At 36.3% G+C, this 23,093-nt stretch overlaps 1 protein-coding gene across 2 annotated transcripts in view; it reads left to right on the top strand.

Moving 5' to 3' along the window:
- GPATCH2 (G patch domain containing 2) overlaps nt 1-14,996 on the top strand; it is a 109,433-nt gene extending 94,437 nt beyond the window's left edge. The window contains exons 8-10 of one of the 2 annotated variants that reach the window (XM_009994742.1): nt 2,053-2,135; nt 10,632-10,637; nt 14,827-14,996. In XM_009994742.1, coding sequence (XP_009993044.1) covers nt 2,053-2,135; nt 10,632-10,637; nt 14,827-14,996 — 259 coding nt within the window. The remainder of the gene's footprint in view (nt 1-2,052; nt 2,136-10,631; nt 10,638-14,826) is intronic. The other variant, XM_009994743.1, reaches the window with a different exon arrangement.
- The last annotated feature ends 8,097 nt before the right edge of the window (nt 14,997-23,093 follow it).

Raw genomic sequence — 23,093 nt, 5'->3', positions numbered from 1 at the left:
AAATGTCAAGACCTGGCAAAAGCAAATGCCACTTCAGAATTGTGAATTAGCTTAATGTTTGATGTTAGTGGTCATAAAGCCAGGTTTGACAAAGCTTAATTGGTGCTCCAGTGTATTGCTATGTATTTGTGGTGAACAGAGTTTTCGATGACAACAAAGAAATATCCACTCTCACCTTGGCTCGTGATCCGATTGTTGTGCTTGGCAAAGGCAAATGATTCATTTATGCTGAAGAAACAAGGCTGCCTTTCAGACATCCATTGATTTTAAATTAAAAAGTAACTGCTGTGTTCTACATGAAGGGTGACAACAATAACAAAGTAGTCCTTACTTAGTGTTACTCGTTGCAGCTCCATTTGGTGTGCCTGGAGGAAAAGTGGGGAGGCCCCCTAGTACCATAATCTTGCAGATCAATAATCTAGATATCTCAATGTAGTGTAACAGATAATCAATTCTGGGTAAAATAACTCAAACGCTGCTAGCTGTTACTGCTGTGGTTCAGGTCTTCAAGTTCAATTGCCTGACTTTATTAATTTTTATCTTTCATCCTGCTTGTATTCCTGGTGACTTTCTCCCTAGTTTCACACCCTTTAACATATAATTTACCACACAACTTACTGTAGATGTTTAATATCAATGTTATTTACATATCTTAAATATTTTTCTCAGAATTGTTTTGTTGTTTTTAAATATTAATATTCTTTATTGTACAATCAGTTATGAAAGGGTTACACTTGTTGTTGTCTTTCTAAATTAGAACTGAAAGTTATCACCATGTTATGTACTGGTTCAACTCTGCTCAGTTTCTGGATTAAAATAGGATGCAATTTCAAATTAGAAGAATTGTGAGGAAAACCTCTGCTCTAAACAATGAAACTTAAGTTTCGAAGTAGGGTTTAGTAGGTGAAGATAGATTGCACTTCTTATGAAACTTAAATATTTTGTAATACTTTAATATTTAAATAAAAGCACTGTAGTAGTTAATATCCTGTACCTTTTAAAAATAAGTTTGTAGCAGATAGTACATTGCTGTCTTTCTCATCAAGGTGTTTTCAATCTTATATTATTGAGCAGATCTGAGGTCCCTTAACATTATATGACCATTTGTTGTTCATTTAGAAGCAGTACAGTTTAAAAAGGTTTATAGATGCAGTAAAGGGTAAGTCAGATATCCACATTGAAATGAGATCCCATGAGTGACAGTGGTACTGTAATATAGTAGACTATCAGGTGCAATTCTTAGCTTGTAATTTTAGGAAAAATCACTACATTTCTATGGTAAGAATCACAATTCACAGTAAAGTTTATGGAAATATTTTTAAATTGTGGCGTTTAGAAATTGCTGTATTTCCTCCCTTCTAGTTCTTTCAAAAACAAATAACGTAAGCTACATATCTTCTATTCCACAGGCACTGTAAATTACTTTAGGAAAAACAATAACTAATTTTCCTTTACAATTGTATTCTAAAATTCAGTATTTGGAAATTCCAAATGTACTCTTTTCTGAGGTACCTGACTTCTAATAGCTGACTTTAATGAAATAAGTTAATTAGATGGAGACAAATCTGTGTGCTACAAATTTATTTCATGTACCTTTGAAGAGCTTACTGTTTCATGTTTTGTCATTCATTCTTCAGCTTACCTTAAAGAAAAATTGATTCTACTTTTCACGTAATAAATGTTGTTCTGACAGTCAGGCGTTACTAACCTACCAACAATATTGTGATCTATTTAGATAATTAATCTTAGCTATTTTCCTGTCAGAAGCAACAGTGTTTCTGTTTTATGTTATCTAGAAAGATTGCCAGTTTTGAAAATTAAAAAGCATTCGCTTTATATTATTCATTCCAGTAACAATTTATGATGCTGCATTTAGATACTGAGCGCTTGTCAACAAACATAATTATGCTTCAATATAAACAAGATTGGTGGCTTGACTGCAGCTTCATCTTGGTTGAGAATGTTTTGATACAGTTTCAGATTATAAAAGCTGTGTATGTATGTGGTGGTTTTCTTCCTTTGTTGATAGTTTTCTCCTATAATTACTTGCAGGCAAACCAGTGTACATTTAGGATCATTGTGCATGGGAGACATCAAACGGAGAAGGAAAGCTGCTCCCCTGCCAGGGCCCACAGGTAAGCAATTTCCCTGGGACAGAACACAAAACACAACATGTTAAATCTCTAAATACAAAGCAGGAGGTCAGAGACCTGGGGAAATGTTTGATAAATTCAGTAACTTTCCATATAACTTCAGATAGGTGCTATCCTTATCTATTAATAGAGATTAAGAAATAAATAGGCTCTCTTAATGCTCCCTCAAACATTTATAAAGTCATTTGTAGCACAGCACTTCTTTAAAGAGAATAAATCTTTTTTCACATACTGAGAATCATAGACAGTAAAGATTACTGCTTTGTGTCTGTTCAAGCATTACAAGGTAGAAACATGACATATCTTTTTTTCTGTGAGGAATGCATATGAGTACTATAAATATCCTGCAAAATAAAGATAGGATGTGAATTCTTGGGCAAACAACTGAAAATATGGAGATAAGACTGTGAAACACAGCTTTAAAATTAGTGCTGTAGATTAAATGGGAAGCACTTGCAAGCACATTTCTGAAAGATTTTTCAGATGCGAGGTCACAACCATTGGATGCATTTTGCTGATGTCACAGCTGTGAAATTACTTTTTCAATACTTAGCAGTGATTCATAGGATTCTCATCAGTTTGTTGTATTAATTATATATGTGCATACTAGAAGGATTAGATTGTGCCTGTGTGCCCGTGTGAGGCTTTTTATGTATTACTAATATGGAAATCTGAACTGCATGTCCTACTCTTACATCAATTACTATAGCAACATATGCAACACATACAGTTCTTTAAATATATTCTAAATAGATGTCTTTAGAGAACCCTAACATTTGTATTCCAACTGAATTCCCCATCCTGAAATTTCTTTGTTTCAAACCTCAGTGGCAGAAACAGATCAAGAATAATATTAAAAATGTTATTAAAGCACCTTAGTGGCAGCAATATGGAAAAGACAATGTATGGGTCAGCCTCTAAGACTCTGAACATATGTGAAGTGAGAAAGAAAAATACTTAATGGCTGAGAAGAGAATAATATAATTATTTCTACAAGGTGATTTTCACTTCACAACTTTCAAGTACTAGAGGATGTCATTTTGTACTGAGAGGGTCTGAAGTATCATGAAATTCATTTTATTATTCATTTTCCCTTGGGCCTTGAGCGTTCAGTATTTTATTTTACAAGCTGACTCCTGCGTAACTTTACAAACCCAATATTTTGATACTGTGGCAAATATATTATGTGATTGTTCCACGTTATGTATCTAGATAGTAACAATTTTAGAGATTGTTTTGTCCCCAAAATTTGCCTTTAAATGGAGAGCAACAGAACATGATGGTGGATAGAGGTATCATATGAGGTGCCTTTTAACTAACGTGTGTTTTTTTTCCTCCAAGTTCAAGGTAATCTTTTCAATTTTGTTCTAGGCAAGGGGATTGAGAATTTTTACTGTGGTCTTATAAAAGGGGTTTTTTTTGCATTTCATCATTGTGAATTTTTAAGCAAAGAAAAACTTTGGTAAACTTTGAGGAAGCTTCTGGATATGTGTAGAAAGTGTATAAAATTTTATAAATAATTACACTTTTCTCGAAGGCTAAGCTTTCCACAGCTAAACTGTTGTTTATTTATGGATCTTGTTTATCTGTCTTTGTCAGTATTTCATACCATTTAATGGAAGAAACAGAATTTCTTTTTAGAATGGAAATGCATTTGCAAATTTGCATTAAAATGAAAGATTGCTATTTGATTATTCTCCATGCAGGAGTTTTTAGTTAGCTAAGATACAGGAATGGAAGAACTAGATTTTATGTAGAAGAATGTGTAAATTTTTTTCTTGAAAGAAAGAAGGACAGAAGTTGTATATTTGCATGAGTAAAAGTTGGAGATTAAGCAAAACATTCTGCTAAGGGCTGTTTGTATTTAAAATCATAGTGAAACCTGAAAGGCTGTCCATAAATGAGTCATTAAATGCAAACGTTTTCTTAAGCTATATGTGCTGCAAATTAGCAAAGTTTCACCTGATGTGAGCCAATCCATTGAAAAAAGGATTTTCAAAATTCTCGTCTTCGTGTTTGGAATAAATTGCATTGCTAAATTAATTATTGTAGCACTCTGCACAGTGTTGGAAATCTTCATTTGTATGTTTGGGTTCAGCATAAATTAAGAAACTGGTGATCCCAATGAAGTATTGGAGCATGTTCTCTGGTTTTGAGTCTCACCAAGGGTAGCACCTGCTACTTTCAGACATCTTACAAAACCACAGACTTCTGTAGCAAGCAGTGTTATTGGTTAAACATTTATTAATTGTGACAAGAACACCCAATTTATTTCAGTACTCCAGCTTATTTACTGCTCTTTCACCTTTGTATTTTGTCTTGAAAAAGTAAAATGAATATTGATAGAGTTAGATATTGATTTCTAAATTTATAGCCTGTTCTCAGCCTGGAGTCAAAGTCACATACCAATGGGTTTGTGTATATTAGTAACAAAGGATGTAGATTTACTTGTACAGCAATGAGAAACTATTGAAGCAAGAAACTTTGAGCAGCCCAGAGTATTTTATGGTTTCAAAAATGTCACTTGTAAAGGTGAAGAAAAGCTGTGTTGAAAAGCAGTGAAGAAAATGGAAGATAATATAGGTATGGATTGTCAGGAGCTGACAGTACTGAGACAGGAGTGTCCTATTCTTCCCTTTTTTACTAAGATAACATTTGTAGTTTGTTGGTGCTTGAAACACCCCTACATGTGTGTTGCTGAACCTATGTAGTTAATTAGCTTGTCAAGTAAAAATGATACAGATAGAAATTGTTTACTTCCTAAGATTTCTTTTAAGAGTAAGTTGTTGTACATTATAAGTATCTACGTTTTTGCACAGCTTCTTCCATGAAACCAGTGTTATTTCAATTATTCTTGTCAGATTTGGGATCAGGTCATTCTCAATGACTTTATGCCCTCTCTGACTTACCTGAGTGGTAGAGCTATTTCATTTGACACCCTGACATATTTTATTGCAGCAATACAGTGCCCTCAAGTTTGTATAAAAACCTCTTAGACATACTAATTTACTGTAATGGAAATAGCCCTACCAAAACTTAGTCTGTTATTAATGATAATAATAACAAAGCTAACAAAAACAAAACAAAACAAAAAAAAAGGCATTTGTACACAAGAGAAAGGGCATTGTCTGTGAAGTGTTGCTACTACTTGAAATGAAGGCATTGGGAGTTTTTACAGTAATTCAGTCTTAGATTACCTATTTTAAGCCTCATATGAACACAGTATATGCTATAGAATTTTAGACGCCGTGTTTATACACTGAATATGCATTTAATCCAGTGTCTTTCCTACTGAATCTGTCTTCTGGTATACAAGGTTTTTTTCTCAATCAGCTTTTGTAGGATCCCCAAGGCACTTTTGTGCCTTGTAAGTAGCCATTTATTTCTACTTGAAAACAATTTTTTTGCTCTGATATTTACATAACATTGTTTACAGTTTGGAGCAGTGGTGAAAACCTGCAGAAATTAATTTTAAAAAGAGAAAGCTATCTTGTAGTTGAAATACAGAGAATGGGCATATAAAATACGTAAGTTATTGTGCATGTTATGGGCACTTCAATACATTTTGCAGAAGCAAATTTCAGATGTCATTTTCTTTATCTAGTTGGCATGTTGCACGCTACACTTCAGGCTGGTGTGGATTGAAATGACCAAGTTAAAAGTCTCATTTTAAAGAATGTGTTTTAATGAAAAATATGACAGATTCTTAATTACAGCAGAAATATTGAGCACTGCTATAATGCCATCATGACTCACTTTAACAAGGTAATCAAAAGGGTACATGTTTTCATTCCTTTTTAAAAATTGCCAGTGGAACAGCTAAGCAAACTATTTTGCTGATGCCTAATATGTCAGTGATTAAAAATCAGACCTGAATATCTGCAGTACCGAAATAATGATTTGAAAAAGATTATGATTACACTGTGATAACAGAGGTGGCTGAGGCTAAGTTGGTGATGAAGGTCAACTTAGTGAGATAGTTGCAGAGACAGGGTAGACTTTTGTTTACTTGGGTGAACTGACAGTAAATTTGCAAAACTCTAGACAAACCATCATAAATCCCTTTTCACAGGGCAGTACAACATTGGCATGCGTTGTGTACACTTTTCCTTATTGTATTGCACCATTGCTAATCCTTAGTGTGCCAAAGTCCTTCCTGGCATGCAGAGCATATCCGCTTGATCATGTGGCCTATGGATACTCAGTTTGTATCGTTTCTGCAGCAAATTAAATTTTAGGGACTCCTTTCTGTTTTGGGACTCCTTTCTGTTTGTTTTTTGTCCCCTACCATATTGTCTTACTAAATCAGTTAAAAAATTAGAAGCTCACAGAGTCCCATCCAATATTGGTAACTGTTGTCTCTTCAGAGCAAAAACTTTCCATGTTGAGCTTGAGGTCATTGGTTCAGGCAGGGCCCCTTACATGTAAACACCAGAGTAATGATGAGACCTTAGTAGCAGACAGTGATGGGGCACCCAAGAACACACAAGAGCTCATTAAGAATCAATATTTATTCCAAGCAACGCTATTCAGCCCTCCAGGAAATAAAAAATAATATCACATATTGGGATGTTTGTCAGGAATATGAATGCACTACACCACAACTACTTAAGAATTCATAAGCTTTTTTGACTCATCATAGATATCTTAACATGAATAATAGTAATCCCACATGTGCACAAGCACTCAGACAAAAGGGAGAGCCTCCCCTTCAGATACCCAGAATCACTTGCCAGTCAGGACAAGGCTCACTCAAAGATATATCTAGAAGAAATACATCACTCACCAAAGATGAGGTCACTCAATCTCAAGAAGTTTCCTTACATGGCATCCTGGCCTAAGGGGGAAGGCTTCCTGGCAGTTCTGCTACTCTGAGGGAAAACGCAACTTCCCAGCAGGAAACTCTATTTATAGACTAAGTCAGATCTGACCTGTGGTCGTTCATTCGTTGTTCTGCCTGGGTCAAGATACCCCATTGCTTGGGACCCTGTTCATTGTCAGAGGGTGCCCCCCGGCAATCCCCAAATTGCTCACGTAAACCAGGTGCCACCCTATCTGCTGGCAGTTCCACAGCCCAACAGGGGTCCAGAAGAAACTTTTTTGTTGAAAGAAGATGACTGTAGCTGTCTTTTATAAATGTTACCATCTTCTGAAATGTGGAAGGTTAAAAAATAATTCCACAAATTATTTTGGTAGCTATTTCTTTCTAGTTGTGGAAAGCATAAAAATAGCGTCCACATGGAATTGGACTCAGTCATCCATATGGGATGAATGTTTGAGGAATAGTTTTCCATTAAACTGAGGGATGTTGGTAGGGAGAGTCATCTTCCAGGTCAGTAATGTGCTCTGCAAGTTCCGCTTGTTCTCCACCAGGTACCATAATAAAGTGGTTTCCCACACAGAGGAGCTGCCTCCATTTTAGACAGTTTGTCAGAACCATCACCTTTTCCAGATGGGCAGAGGTACATTGTGCAGTTTTGATATTTGTTAGTCTGCTTTAGATTGGTAGTACCAAAGGACTTTTGTTAACTGGATAAGTTATGGGAGCTAAAATGTACAAGGAGGAAACACATTTAGTTTTTCTCCAGTCAATATAGCTTCTTATTCCAGGTCTCCACAAACATCTCTCAATTAGCAGTGACAAGTTTTTCTCTCCCCTATGGAAATAGTGAGCACTGCTGCACATAGACCCTACTATAGATTATGCAAAAATCACTTTCCTTAAAGATTTTTAGCATGTAGTTTGCTTTTTTAATAAGGAAAGAGGCCTATGTATAAACCTGTTATCTTCATGCAGAAGGCTTTTGCCATTTCAGGTTCATAAAAATAACTGTTTAACATATGAGAAAATATTTTCATAATTTGAAAATATAAATTCATTGGTCGGATTACCAGTGCAGGCAAGTTTGGATTTCTATTTTCTGTCTTTCTGGAAAATCTTTGCTATTGTTGGAAAAGTTTCTGATAAAAGCTGTTGTAGGTATGTGTTGTACTCTGGATTTCATAAATTAAACTTTTGCTATTGATTTCCACCATAATTAAAGGACATTTTGATTTTTTTTATTACAAGTGAAGTTTGCTATTCAACCTATATATTGACACTGCCAATGCTAATGTAATAACTAAAATTTATGTTCTGATGTTAATGTTAACATTCTGTTAATATTCTTCAATATTCTACTGATAGAGGGATTTCATTGAGCATTGTTTGCATAACTAAATAGGCAAATGGTAATTTAGCCCACAGTAAGCAATATGCAGATCTATTTGCCTAGTTTAATGAATTAATCTTCATTTTTAAATTAAAAAAAAATCAACACAATGCTCCAACCATGGAGGCACAGAATAGCAATAGATGTGGAACTTCACCTCCATATCCTGGCAATCCATCTCAACTCGAGTTAGGTTCAGATAGAGCTACTGTGATGTGCATAGTCCTAACATCAACTTAATCCTCAACCTTTTTGCTGGAATTAACAATAACCACACTGTCTCACATTTTGAGAGTATTACTGTGATTTAAATCCTTTCCCTGTGGGTTTCAGTGTAAGGTTACAAGTCTTTTTGTAAAAGTCAGGGAATGTTTATCAGAAGGGAGCAATTTTGCCATGTTTTGAGCAATTTGAGCTGACCTCTGGAATGGTCCCCAATGAGAACGCATGTGCAAAATGCCATCCTGTGATGGTCCTTCTGCCAGCATAAACAAGGTGTAAAACTGACCCCTATGGACCCAAGTGAAAAGACAGTCTTGGGGTATTCAAGAGATTCCCCTTACCGAAGGATAAATGATAATCTAATAATTCCAGCTCTTCCCAACCAATTTGAGTAGTTATAAAGGCTGAATGGGCAAGAAATTACGCTTTACACACAGCATAGTTCAATACAGCATGAAAGGAGAAGAGCACCTGCAAATCTAGTTCCCATCTCAACTGGATGACCAGTTCAACCTAAAGTTCAGTGTCTCAATTTTCACCAGTATGTGGATTTATGTTTAATCTGGGCTCTCTGCTGCAAGAAAGACTTCATTTACCCATGCCACCACTATGTGACAATTCCTTGAATACCCCTTGCAATGGATGTATGGCAGTGCAGACATTAACAAAGCTCTGCTATGGATGCACTTACTGAATGTATGGCTCTGTCCTCTCTATTTTTATCTCTCTGCTAAATAGAATAAAATACAGTGCAAGCAGACTCATCTGAACTGTAATAATTCTAAGGTTATTCTTTAGACACAGATAGCTCAGTGTGAAGGATATATAGAAGAATGGTTAAAAAAAAAAAAAAAGCAATCTCAAATATTTAGCTAAATAATATGGCATTTTCATAAATGTGTTTTTTTAGACACACAGCTATAGTATACTGAATTTTGATAACCACTGCAGGTTCTAATTTTGAAAATCACAGTATGGCTGTCGGCTATGCTCATGATGCTGACTGCACAATTATCCAGAACAGTTATAAGAATATAAACATCCAGGCAGTTTGATTCCCATTTTGCTAGTTAGAGAGAGCTGGCATAAAAAGACACGCTACCGCAATGTATTATTCCAATTACATTCCAAAATTGTCTTGTGTATCAGGATCAGTCCCTGCTGTTTGGAGCTCTTCTGTCTAGTGAGGAGTCAGAAAAGATAAAGAATATATGGAATATTAAATGCTTTCAGAAAATGAGGGGGAAATTCACTAGCTTTTAAAGTGAAGCAGCATGTATCGTTTCGCCTTCCATTGGCTGTTTATCCAATATCAATACAACACTTTAGGAGCCAAATTACTAAACAAGCTGCCAATTAGGCTCGCAGTCAGCTGGATAGATTAGTGGCTAAGAGAGGCAGATACAAGATTTTCATCTCTTGAGCCAATTACGCAAGTGAATTACCATCCACAATGCTCCTTGGAAGATTTGAGGTAGGAAGACTGACTCTGCTGTGATAGACATAAGTGAGATCCTGGGTAGGGGGTAAGGGTTAGCAGGCCATGTATTGCAAAAATTACCCAAGCAAAAAGAGATCCTTCTAGGAAAGGATTTAAAGGATTTAAGGCTGCTGGGAGCGATAGAAGAGGAAATAATGGTTGTGGTATGCTCTGCAAAGGCATTGGTGTTCTGCTCCTAAGTCTTAATCATATAAAAGAAAGATGAAAGGCCAAGACTATATTTATGTACAGTGTCATTTTCTCAGAACTGTTTAAAAACCCATTTTCTTGACATCAAAAATAGTTTGGTGGCCAGAGATGAAATTACTTCAGTATGCCTTTGTTTCTTACAACTGGGGGTGGGGAAACACCAAAAAACTCACACCACCAATATTTTCTTAAATAATAGTTATTTAAGTGATTGAACCTAGCTGTATTCTGATTTTATTCACCACAGTACAAGCCAAGCATGCTTGAGGTTAGTCTTATCCAGCAACTGGACCATATAAATAAGTACTGTCATGGTAGTGGTTTATGGGTCACAGCTCCTTTATTATTCTATAGTAAGTGGTAACTTAATTGGTGAGCTTTTAATTTTTTTAGAGACATTTTGCAAATAAAATTTGATCTGTCAGATCAAAACTGTGCATAGTCTCATTTGTTTCCTGTTGAAGATGTTGTACACTGGTATAACATGGTTTCTTAAATATGAAGCAAATTTAAAACCTGAACTTTTGCAAGCTGTTGTATCCAAAAATTATTAAACAGATGTGGAGCCTGCAGCAGCATTAGACCTCTGATCTGATTTTAGCTTACAGATGGAATTAAATTAATTCATGGCAATCACTGTAAAATCAAGGGTATGGCACTGAATGCTAGTGTACTATTTAACCAGGACATACCTGTCTCAACAGCTGTTAAGAAAAAATTGCATACCTTTGTTTTTCATTGAAACCTGCCTTTAATGCCATCAGAAATATCATACCAAAATTAAACAAAAGTGATGAGTGTTTTGTTTTCCCCTTCCCAGTTTTGCCTCTTTTCTACTCATAGGTTCCATATTGTGTGTATGTAAGGTCATATGCATAATACGTGTAGACCTTGAAGTGTGTCTATTCATACACACAAAGGTTTGAGAATTGACCTTTTTTTATTATTCATTTCAATTGGCAGTATTGCAAAGAGGAGGAAGATAAGTAAGGGTATTTTACAGAGCTATCTTTTCAAGCAAGTTACTGTTCCTTGGTGTTTGGTTCTCCCTTATGTAATGGCAGCTGCTTCTGCATGCAGAGTTCTCCCCTGGTAGGTCAGAAACCCAGTTTTTATGGTTGCTAAGAACATGTTCAGTCTGTAGAAGGAAAATACTCTGCTCAGAAGATTAATATAAATTATCATTACAGTGACTTCCTCATAGCTTCTGGAACCCCCCACAAAGCCTCATACAGCAATAAACTTAAAAAAAATGTGTCCCTGCTTTTTTTTCTTAATCTCATTTTGCACAGTGGCTTTTTTTGTGGCATGGTGCAATGGGTTGCTTTTGCTCTTGCTCCTGGGTGTGTTGAGGCTGAACACGTCCCAGAGGTAGCACAGCCGTTTTCAAGGCCAATGTGCTTGGACCATTCTCTCTAACAGGCCCTACTGGCTAGTCCAAGAAGTGCCATAGGCATGAATTAAAAACTGAACTTGAAGATGAATATTGCAAGGACAATTACTGCTTTTAATTAGGAAATAAAAGCCCACAGCACAGGAATGGGGGTCAGGGGAATAGCACACAGTGTAACATGATTTTTAAGAGCTCTCTCCCATCATGCAGTCAGTCAGCAATGCAGATTTATTTTTTTTTTTCCGATGCTGATTGGTTGTGGAATGGAGGAAGAAGGCAATAACACTACCCATATTTTTTCTTTCAAGTAAAAGATGTTCCACTACTGATAAATGGGTGAAAACTGCAGGAATATTGAAGACAGATATAGACAGTATTTATATAAAAACTGACTATACTGGAAAACAATGGCTTGCATATATTAAATATTTTTCATTATTAAAATAAAATCTACCCATATTCACCTAATCTGCAAGGCAAAATTAGTTGATTAGTAATATGGGCAGGTTGGGTGGGATTTTTGTTTTGCCTTATTCTTGCTGCAGCACAAAGCCTCCAAACACATAATCCTTTGGACAGTGTATGTTGTGAGGGTTTTTTTGCCCAAAAGTAGGTTGTGAAGCCAATTTTTTGGTGTTTTCTGCTCTTTCGCTCTTTTTTTCTTTGGTTTTGTTTTTTTTTTTAAATCTGGTGGCATAAAAGAATAAAACACAAATCTTCAGGGGAGGTTTCGTTCTTCTAACATGAGATAGAAAAGTATGTGAAGTGGGGGGAAAATAGTTTTACATTCTGGAAGTACTTATATGTCTTCAAAAGCAAAAAGTATTCCAATTCTCTGTCAGTTACAGAAAAATACTATTGAGCTACTTCAAAAAATATAAAAAATAGAAACATCAGTTTATTAAATAACGCATCAAGGTATAGATTGTTCTTTCATACATCTTTTTTTGTGAAGTTTTTCTGGCTTTCTTGAGAATTTAAATTCATATAGAAAGGTACAGCAGTTACCGGAAAAGGTCTGTGGGCTTTCCCCCAAGACTAAAAAAAGCTGCTTATGCTGTCTCAGGCTATGCCTTGCATACTGTTCCTGCAGCATTGCTATCATTGCCTAAGCAGCACTAGGAGTGGTCTAATACTTCCAATTCTTAGATGTTATAAAATATATTCTTACCCTTGCTCTTTCCTGCTTGATGGATCTCTTGCATCTTTTGTCCCTTTTAAGGTTCCTCCCTAATTGTTCCACAGATATTCATTGGAACAATGTTCCATTTCTTACCATCACTTGCTGTGAAAAATGGACAAAATAAGCTGATGTGATTTTACTTGCAAGGTTTACCAGAACTTTTGTTGAACTGTAGCCTTTCTTTCTATTTTTTGAGCTAGAAAGTATAACTAAGAAGCTTGCAAAGCCTGCGTTGTGTATGCCAGACAGTGTCAGGGACTCTTCTGTATGAAAACTGCCTCTGCCTGTGGGGGCCTGAAAAGAAAGGAAGTCTTGGACATTGAATTTTTGTGCTGGTCAGTTCAAGAGAAACCCTCTTGGGGACTGGAGACTGCCGACTTAAAAGCCTTTGTTTTAAGCCTCGCATTAAGCATAGCTTCAAACCAGTGTTAAGGGATTCATTCTTTCAGTGCGTTTCCCTTTTTCTTTGACTCGGGAACTGAGACACGAGGAAGCTGTCTGGCTTTTATGTAGCCAGTGTTTTACTGGGTATGAGCAGATCTATGGCAGATAACGCTGGAGTGTTGTAAATTCATCATTACAATCACCATGAGGATTTTAATGTGCACCTCTCATTTTGAACTTCTGCCTGTGTATGCGGTTTCAACTGTGGGGCTTTGCCTTTTTTGTGTGTGTTAAATGAGGATTTTCAGAAGTGCGTGTTCAACTTTTCTTATGTTCTTGTTTAGTAAGTTAATATGATGATGAGCCAGCTGCTTGTCAGAGGTAAATTCTTGATTGAAGACATTATAGACTCCAAAACCATAGTCTCCTCCTACAGTATTTTTCAAAGTAGCAGTCTAGAATAAATATGTAGAGTGTTAAACAGATAATGCTTAAAGCGAGGCACATGGAGGGGGAGAGTGAGTGTGCTGTTGGTGGAGGGAAGGGAGATGTTGAGCAAAGCTGAAGACAAAATCTAGCTGTCTACATGCATCTCCTTGTCTTAGTTAAAAAATTTCAGCCCTTTTAAAAATAGTGTGTATGGTGTAATTTGATATGTTTTACTGTAGATTCTTGCAATATATATAATTTGTATCCCTCATACAAGACAGTTATATATATTAAGGCTTATCCATACATTATCTCCAAATTCTAGCTTGAGGAGTTTGGTTGATGAGGGGAAAAAAAAATAGTTTTGTTAGTTGGCATTCTATTTTTATTTTTTTATTATGCATCCATATAAAAAACCCTGAATCTGTTATTTAAAAATATAAATGTTATATTAACATTTGCAATCCTGACAATGTTTTCTGCAGTATGTTTGCAGCTTTCCTCAGAGATCCAGATGGTATAGAGAGAAAACAATGCTTAATAGCATTGAAAATACATTGAAAGTAAACTTGGATGTATTAAATCTCTCTTACAACATTCAGTAAATGAGAAACTGAGTAAAGATAGGGCTGAATTTGAGAATAGTAGACCACTAGTCTGTACTGTTTCTGTGGCAGCTATAACTGCTTAATCAAAAATTATTTATTGTGTTTTGTTGAAAGAGAACTTAAGCATTGGTAAATATTGCTAAGAATAAAAAGATGGTTGTGATACTGTGATGTGCCTCAGCTTAGTAACTGTATAGGACAAAAAATTCAGGTAATCTTGCTGATATATTTGTAGACTTGTGCAGGTGGTGCGTGCTCTTTGAGACTGATGTAAAATCCACTGTATTGGAATATAAAAGGTCTCTGACAATATTTGTCATACTTAAAAAATGAGTGAGTCTTTGAAAATACTGAAAATAAAGCAAAGCATAAGAGTGTATTATTTAGAGTCCTATGCAGTCAGGAGGTCAACATGTGCAAAGACAGCCTGTTCTAGCAACCTATTAGATGAATTAGGAGAATAAGAAGGTTTAAAGCTTTAAGGGAGATTATCCTGCTCTTCTCCACATGGCAGGCAGTGCTGATTAATGCTGTGTGTTTCTTTAATCTCAGGGTTTGTAGGTGAAAACACGCAACCAATCCCAGAAAACAACATTGGAAACAGAATGCTTCAGAGTATGGGTTGGACCCCTGGCTCAGGCCTTGGACCAGACGGCAAAGGAATAGCAGAGCCAATACGAGCCATCCAGAGACCAAAAGGACTCGGACTTGGATTTAGCTGACAGTCGTGCACTCTGGCTGCCTGATCAAAATAAAGCTCAAAATTAATTTTAAAAGAAAAAAAAAAAAAAAAAAAAAAAAAAAGAAGAAATTGCAAACTACTGTTATTTGTTGTGATCGACTAATCCAGTTATTCTTCTCTCAAAGATCACTGAAGTCAATGTGCTTCACATTAGCTACACCAGCTGCAAGGTAGAGCCACAGTGACAGAACCGGCATTCGAACTTTATAATGGTGCTAAAATCTATGAAAACGTCTACTTTTTTATTTTCTGTGTTCTTAAAGTTTGTATTAGGCATAAAAATCAGTATATTCTCTTTTTTTTTCATAAAAGCTTCTGACACAGAAGTTTTTAGGATATAAGCATATTTTTTTTTGTACGTATTATTTCATCTCAAGCATCTTGATAAGATTCGTCACAGAAAACGGAGCTTCTAACAGCTATTGTTATATCTGTTTTCAGGCAAAGTTTCCAAACACGGTATGTCCAGTCTTTAACAATGTTTTGGGATCAGCTGTCATTTTGCCCATAAGATTTACACATTTCTCACTGGAAGGTGATATGGTATGCAATTCTGTATAAAAGCATGAAAAATGGCTTTGTTGTCCTAGGAATGCTGTTCCAAAACCATTATCTGGCAATGTGTCAGTGTCTTCTGCATTCAAGCTCAAAAGCAATGTGTTTATACTTGTTTTTACATGTACAGGATATTTTTTTTTCTGCAAATATTTTAATAATCTAAAGATTATTCTGACTTTGGATTTCCGTTTATATTAATAATCCTCAGTGTTTCCACATTTAAGAATAGAATTTTGAGCTTTGAACAAGGAAATTGTATTTTTAAAACTCCTGTCTTTCAGTGTTTATATTCTGGGTTTTGGCATATTTTAAACAATGCAGTGTTCAACATCGCGGTTATCCAGTTATCATTCGGTTTGTGATCTTGCCAGTGAGCTACAACCTTAAGGATCATGAACAGAAAAAGGGCAAGGAGAAGCAGGATTAGGGTGGAGGAAAGGAAGGAAAAAGATACTTTGAAGGCATCTCGCAAATGTAAGCTAGCAATTTAAAATCAAGAGGGATCATTAAGTGTTTTAATCAGTATCCTAATGTATCTAATATCAGCAGAAGCAATTTCATTAAGCACCAACCAGTCAAGCTCCTAGGGTACTTATTGGTCTGCAGTATAAAACAAATTCTACTTGAAAATAAAATGATAGGTCTGAAGAAAACTGTTGTTCAGACAGACGAAGGAGATAATCTTGCCCTCCCTTCCCACCCCTGTAGTAGCTGACAATATTTACCCTGACTGCAGAGGGAACAGGATTTGATTTTTCAGTCTTTTTTTTTTTGGAAGATCTACCCCTTCCTCTGCTCCCAAACTGCAGAGCAAAATACTTATATCCAGATGCTTGTAAGGATATTTCCTTAGAATAAAAAGAGCACAGCTTTCTTCATGTGACTGTGAAAGATGGTGATGAATTTTAAGATGTGTTTTTATTCCTTTTCTTTTTCTCTCAACTTCACCCTTTTTTCCAGGTAAATAATACTGGGAAAAGAAGAAATAGCAGCCTTATAGCATTGAATTTGCTTAAAAGTGTTCATGCTCTCTACTTTGAGTACTGTCAGTTTGGGAACATAGTTTCACCATACACATAGTGTAGAGTAAAAGGTTCATTACCACCTGATACTTTTTTCTAATGATAGCCGAATACACATGTTCTCAGAGTTTCAGGAGAACTAGTTATTGTTATTTAAATATTTTATATGATTGTGTGGTTTTGCTTTTTGAAATCATAAGAATTTTTAACAGACTTAGGATTTATAATCAACACATACACTTTTTATTGGAAGCTTTGGGGGCATAACATAATGTGAGTTTGCCACTTCAGTATATCTTGCACAACTAAACTGAATCAAAGACATTCCATATGCAAAGAATTTCAGGGCCACACAATGGCACAGGGCAGAGTGCCTGGAATTCTTCAACTAGCAGAGGTGCTCACTTGTATAAGTGTACTTATAAATTTATGTGGCATGTTCTTGTTCTTCCAATGCAATGTGCTACTGTTGGCAAGTGAATTCTGAAGACCTCTTTGTATTGTACACCACAATCAAAAATTCCTTAAAATAATTTTCAACATGTGAATTGTGAAAGTGAATTCTTAAGTTCTGATTGGTCTGTTTGCGAAACCGTAAAGGAATATTCATTCTCTCTTGAAATTATGTTGTTGTAATTTGGTTACAACACCTGTGTATCTTGGCCTGGAAATTCTAAGTGTGGCACGTGTAACACTTGTTTGAAGTATTTCTGTAGCAGTAGTTCCTCAAGAAATAAGTATGCAGCTCCAAAAGTACTTGAAAATATTTCCTGTTTTAAAAAGATAAGAGGGAAATAATGGCTACATGTTGAGGGAAAACCTCGTTAGCTCATTCAGCTCTTTATTCATATAGATACCGTGAAGCAGCCAACAGTCATAATGGAAGAACTGTTTAGTCTAACTGGAAATCTTACCACTTTTTCTTATAAATCAATCTATTGGTGAGAAACTATTAGATATTAAAACTAGTCAAATTGATTTTGATACAGAGACAGAGACACCTTTTCTGTTTTCCAGCAGGTGTTCTAATATCTGCCACAGCTGACAGTCTGCTTTATTTGTAGAAGCTATAGAATAAAGTGGTTTATTAAAATATTTTGAAGTAGTGTTTTGAGATATTTTTCTGTTGCAGTAAAATTCCCATTCTGACTCACACTGTCATTTCATTTATCTTTTTCCCCATCTCACAGGAGTGTTTTAAACATACTCCAGTACTGTGGTTTTGTGCAGTTAAAACTAGTGTTAACAAAACAAGAATGCATTGTACTTTTTTTCTTTTTTAAGCTGTTTCAATGTTAGTTGGCTTTTAAACAAGTCAGAGTACTTGGATATTTATTTTTTCTTCAGGTCTTTCCAATACCTAACTTGCAATCATACTATGATACCTGCTTTAAAGATGGCTTAGATTATTTTAAAATACATATACAAGTATTTTCAGATAATTCTTAGTGACTGTGACACTGAAGGATTTTTTGCCTACATAAATAAATATGAGATCATCTTGTGTCTGAAAGTTATCATTAATCACTTGCCAGATTCTTTCCAAGTGTTGATTATTCAGTAGCTCAGCTGTTGCCATAATATTCTTCCTCTGCAAAATGTTTAGTGTAGAGGCATTAAGTATTATCAGCATTGCATTTTGCTGTGTGTTCCATAGTGTTTCAAAGTTCTGTGTATTGAGCCGTTAACTGTTAATAAACTAAACCCATGGGCAGTATCTTATTTTTAAATTACTATTTGTTGAAGTCAGAGAAGCATTATCAATATGCTCATTTTGACAAGTTTGTCCCTGCATATGTCTTTCTGCATTTAGGTCAGTAATGAGTGTAGAATGGCAGTAAATAGATAATATGTATAGAACGCTTTGCTTCAACAACACAAATGCAAGATGAAATAAAATAAACAGATTCCATTCTTCATGGGTTTTGTATGTTCTTTTCTTTCATCTGCCCTTTTCAATAGCATTGTTATTGCACAGGTGAGTACAAAAACATGCTGTGTTGCTAATGCCTTGTATGAATCTGATGCATATTATGCTAAATTTATTGTACTACCTTGTATATATCTTTTTACTAGTACTTCTTCTCTAGGTTATTATTGTCCAGCTGAAAAGGCTGTACCACAACATCAGGAAGTGCCTTAAGATGTTTGCAGTACTTTCGTTATCATACTCTTCCAAGACCTTTAAATACAAGTTCTCTTCACTCTTTAAGCATGTGTGTACATTGATAGCTGTCACAGCTTGTGCTTTCTCTTCAAACAGTTCTCCAAAACTGCTCCTCCAAGAACTCACACGTTTTACTTTCCCTGTCCTGTCCCCACACTTGCAGGGAAGTTGCAGTAAAGACCTATCAGAAATGGGGATTCCTTCCTCCTTACTCTAAAATCAAGGGACATTAAGTTAAACTTTCATACCTAGCAGAGTTTTCAGGAGCAGTGGCATAGTTAGCACACAGAATTGCCTAACCAAGTTACTTGCAATGAAGTCCCATATCTAAGAAAAGTGTGTGTGTTCAGTCTGAAAAAACAGTCTGAATTATTTCTTTATTGACCTGTAGTCCAGCTGTAAGGCTAATGTAGAATTTGAAAAGAAATAGCGGCATTTATAAAGATTGTTGCATGTTTTTGCCTTGAATTCTTCCTGGAAAAGGTCTTAACATGGTCAAGTGAGGTTTTATTACAGGTACACTATTTAAGACTGGTGTGTTTTGTTTTTTAATGACCTTCCTACACCAGAAAAAATCTTGGAGGAGGTGTAGCAATTTCAGCATTGGATGTTCCGTTAGTCACAAGTGGGGGCTTTTGCTAAAAAAACACCTGTAAAAATTTTACCACTGTAGATTCATATAATTTGTATCTACTAAGCCGTAAGAGAGTTTGTTTAGTAAAACTACCAGCAAAGCTTTTAATGTAAGTGTGCTTTAAGTTACTTTCAAAAACTTTACAAATGCGATGGAAGTTTCATTATTTACTGGTAGTAGGTAACTAGTGAAAATGTTGGGGCTTCCTGTGATTCTCTTCTCCTCTTCTACAACAAAACAGGTATTGGGGGTATTTTGACCATGATGGTGTATTGCTTGTATTTCAATATTCAATCTTTAAGTAAAAGGTTGAAAATCACTGAGATTCTGTAAACTTTATCTCCTGCATCTACGCGAATGGTGATTATTAGCAGCTATGAAAAATGGTTTTAATTAATATGAGATATTCCATCTATATAAAATTATTTTGTCCTGACTGCTCATGGCATATTAGTATGATTAATTCTAAGTACTGGGGAGTCTGACTTCTAAAACTGAGTATAAGTCATTAGTCTCTGAGGAATGTATGTTTAATTGTAATATTTTTACAACAATTAAATATGTGAGCTTATTAAAATGATACTATCTTTCAAGATATTTTATCATAGATATGCTCAGTTTAATTGTCCGTAGTGTTGTCTTTCATCCTTCAAATTTGGGGTTTTTTCTGAAAAAGTGTAATCCTATGTATGTTTTAAGTGATTATACCCAATGGCTTCTCTCTTAAAATGTGCATACTGTGTGGCATCACTCAAGATTTTCTGTCATTTGAACAGCTCTAGTGAAGTTGATTTTCAGTACCTCCTTATGCCAGTTTTCTGAATGGCTTACTCTTGCCTTTGTCAGTTGTTTTAAGAAATTTTGACACTAAAAACTTCAAATTTCCTTACCTTGGGCAGGCTTTTGGCCCCTCTCTTTTCCTTGTCCCCAGGCTGATGAAGACTGGAAGATATGTAATGCTTTCTTCACGTAAATATCTCCATTGACTTCAAGATGTGAAGTACTACATACATAGGTCTAAAAATAAGCATACAGGCAAGTGTTTGCAAATTGGGACCTTAACTTCCTTCCCTGTAAAAGAAACGAGTCCTAAATTTTCCATAGCATCAGAATTCCTGTGGGACCCCTGCAGCCAGATGCCCCTTTGTTGGATCGCTGACCCACCTTCAGCTTTTCTCTAGAGCACCTGTTTGACTGCTGCCGTAACATACAGGCTGGCTCATGATTAGTGCCAGTCTATCCATACCTGGTACAACCCAGCAGTACAGGGATTGCCATTTCCTTCTGGAATCTCCATACTTCACAGCTCACAGTAACACACAATGAGCCACTCATGCCAGGTTGTCTGGGCCACAATCAACACCATTATGCAGCCAGGCTAGTACTGGGTACTTGATTCTGTTATGTAATCGTTCATTCCAGCAAAGTAAGAAGAAAAACTGGAAACAAAAAAAATATAAAGTGCTTTCAATTCAAAAACATTATGGTGGAAAAGTATGAATTTTAGATAACTAGCTCACCTCTGAGGCTGTGATCTTGAATTTGGGAGGAGATGAGTGAGGGAAAACATGCATTAGATGTGTACAGTTATATGCAGAAGGAAAATGTAATCGTCCCAAGTAATAGTTTCTTCAGTGTGCAAAAAGAAATCAGTCATATGAGAAAAATTCTGTTTTTCTTCTAAACCACTGTTATAAGCAATTAAGAAACACATGAAAGAGGAAACTCTGTCACAAAATACCAAGTCAAAATTTCTGGCAAAACAGGCTCAACATTTTGACACAGGTCTGAAGGATACTGGTAGTTTTGGTACCTAAGGTAAGTTAAACTTTTTATGCATCTATCATTTGTACTCCTTCAAACTTTCTCAGTGAGTCAGCTAAATCAGCTTGTTCTGCAGTTGTTCACTCTCAAACTTATTTCATCATGTTCTGAAGCATCTCTTACTGTTGGTGTTGGTCCTCAGGTTGGTCTCTGGTTGTTCATTTCCATGAGTTTTGTTTTACATTTTAATAAGCACTGAATATTTTTTCATTTAACTTCCTTGGAAATTGCCTATAGTTTGGTTTCAATATATTATCCCATAAAGTAGATTTACAGAGTGCAAGGAGATTCTTTGGGTTTTCCTCACATAAAATATTTCTGCATTTAGCTCCTTGATGTCTTTGAAGACTGTCACTGCTGTTCACCATTTTCCTGTTGGTTTCTCTCTTGGACAAACTTTGCTGCGCTGGTCTCTTCTCACAAGTAACTGGTGATAGAACAAGAAGAAATGGCCCCAAGCTGCGCCAGGGGAGGTTTAGACTGAACATTAGGAAGAACATTGGAACATGCTGCCCAGGGAGGTGGTTGAGTCACCACCCCTGGATATTTTAGAAGTCATCTAGATATGGTGCCTGGGGATACAGCTTAGTGCTGAACTTGGTAGAGTAGGGTTAATGGTTGGACCTGATGATCTTAAAATGAGTCTATGATTCTATGAACTCCTAAACAGTAGCTCTTGACCAATAGAACAAGAAGGCCAGGCAGGAATCCTGCCACTTGCAGAAGTGTTGAAACAAAAAAAAATTACCGTTTAGAGAATCCACTTATTAGAGAATCCTTTCCACCTCTGTGTTATATCCACCTGCAGTTTTCCAAGTAGGCTTATGGTTTTCCATTATGAAACTTTGTGGAGAAATTGTGTAGGTGTTCAGAACTGCAAATTATAGTCTTGGTTCTTGATGTTCTGTTGATTGCTAACATTGAGAAGTATGCTTCCCATACCTGGGTTCCCTTTTGAATATCCAGGACCCATGTCAAGAGGCTGGGGAGGCAGGGCTGCCCAAGCTTCCTGCCAGGAACCTGCAACATGAGCAGGTGGAGAAACTTCAGGGATCTGCAAGTTCTTGGAGCACCAGGTCAAAAAAATATATTTGAAAACCACATTCTTGCTCCAAAACTTTTGGAATTGTTGAAATGTTCTCTTAATGACAGCATCTAAGGCAACTTCCACTATCCCCAGTAATGACCATGTTACCTGTTACTGCAAGTTAAAATCTCAGTTGTGTTTGCCATGGGAAGTCTTGGTTGTGGTTCTTCTCCATCACTGCAGCCCCAGCAGCTGCTGTCTTGCAGTGAGGTTTGTGATTATTCACCCTGCAGACCAGTGGCACGTTGTCTGACGGGCTGATCGCTTCTGGCTTAAAGGTGAGCATGGGGAAAGGCCAGCACCAATTTCTGAGACCTTATCACTAGCATCCTGGTAAGTGCAGGCACAGACTTCCCAGAGGGGTCAAATACTCTGGCCACGGAGTTTGAGCACAGGCTGCCACTTCACTGTTGAACAGAGCATCTGGCTCATCTGTGGGGTTCACATTTGGCATACAGGATCAGTTAGAAATACAGATTTTTAGGCAGTGGTTTGAGATGGGGTTTGTAACAAATGAACCATTACAAGACAGATTGTACTGGACAATGATGGAAGGGTTGTAATGTCACGACAGTGGAAGTATCCTGTGGTAATTTTTGTCACCATCCAGGATAGTGGCTGTTTGAAGAATTCTAGCCAGAACTACATCCCTACACTGTGTTTGGACCTGGCAAATAGAGTATGCCAAAACTTAAAAAGTAGCCTTTTACTGTTGAGACAATGAGGTTTGCCAGTGTGTGTCCCCACAAGCAAACACATGCATGCATATAGATGTAGATCTTTTC

Source organism: Chaetura pelagica, unplaced genomic scaffold (assembly GCF_000747805.2).
Source record: "Chaetura pelagica isolate M959 unplaced genomic scaffold, ChaPel_1.0 scaffold2, whole genome shotgun sequence".
In the NCBI taxonomy this organism is placed as follows: Eukaryota; Metazoa; Chordata; class Aves; order Apodiformes; family Apodidae; genus Chaetura; species Chaetura pelagica.
Note: the sequence above shows the minus strand (reverse complement) of the source record. Positions and strands in the feature narration are given on the sequence as shown.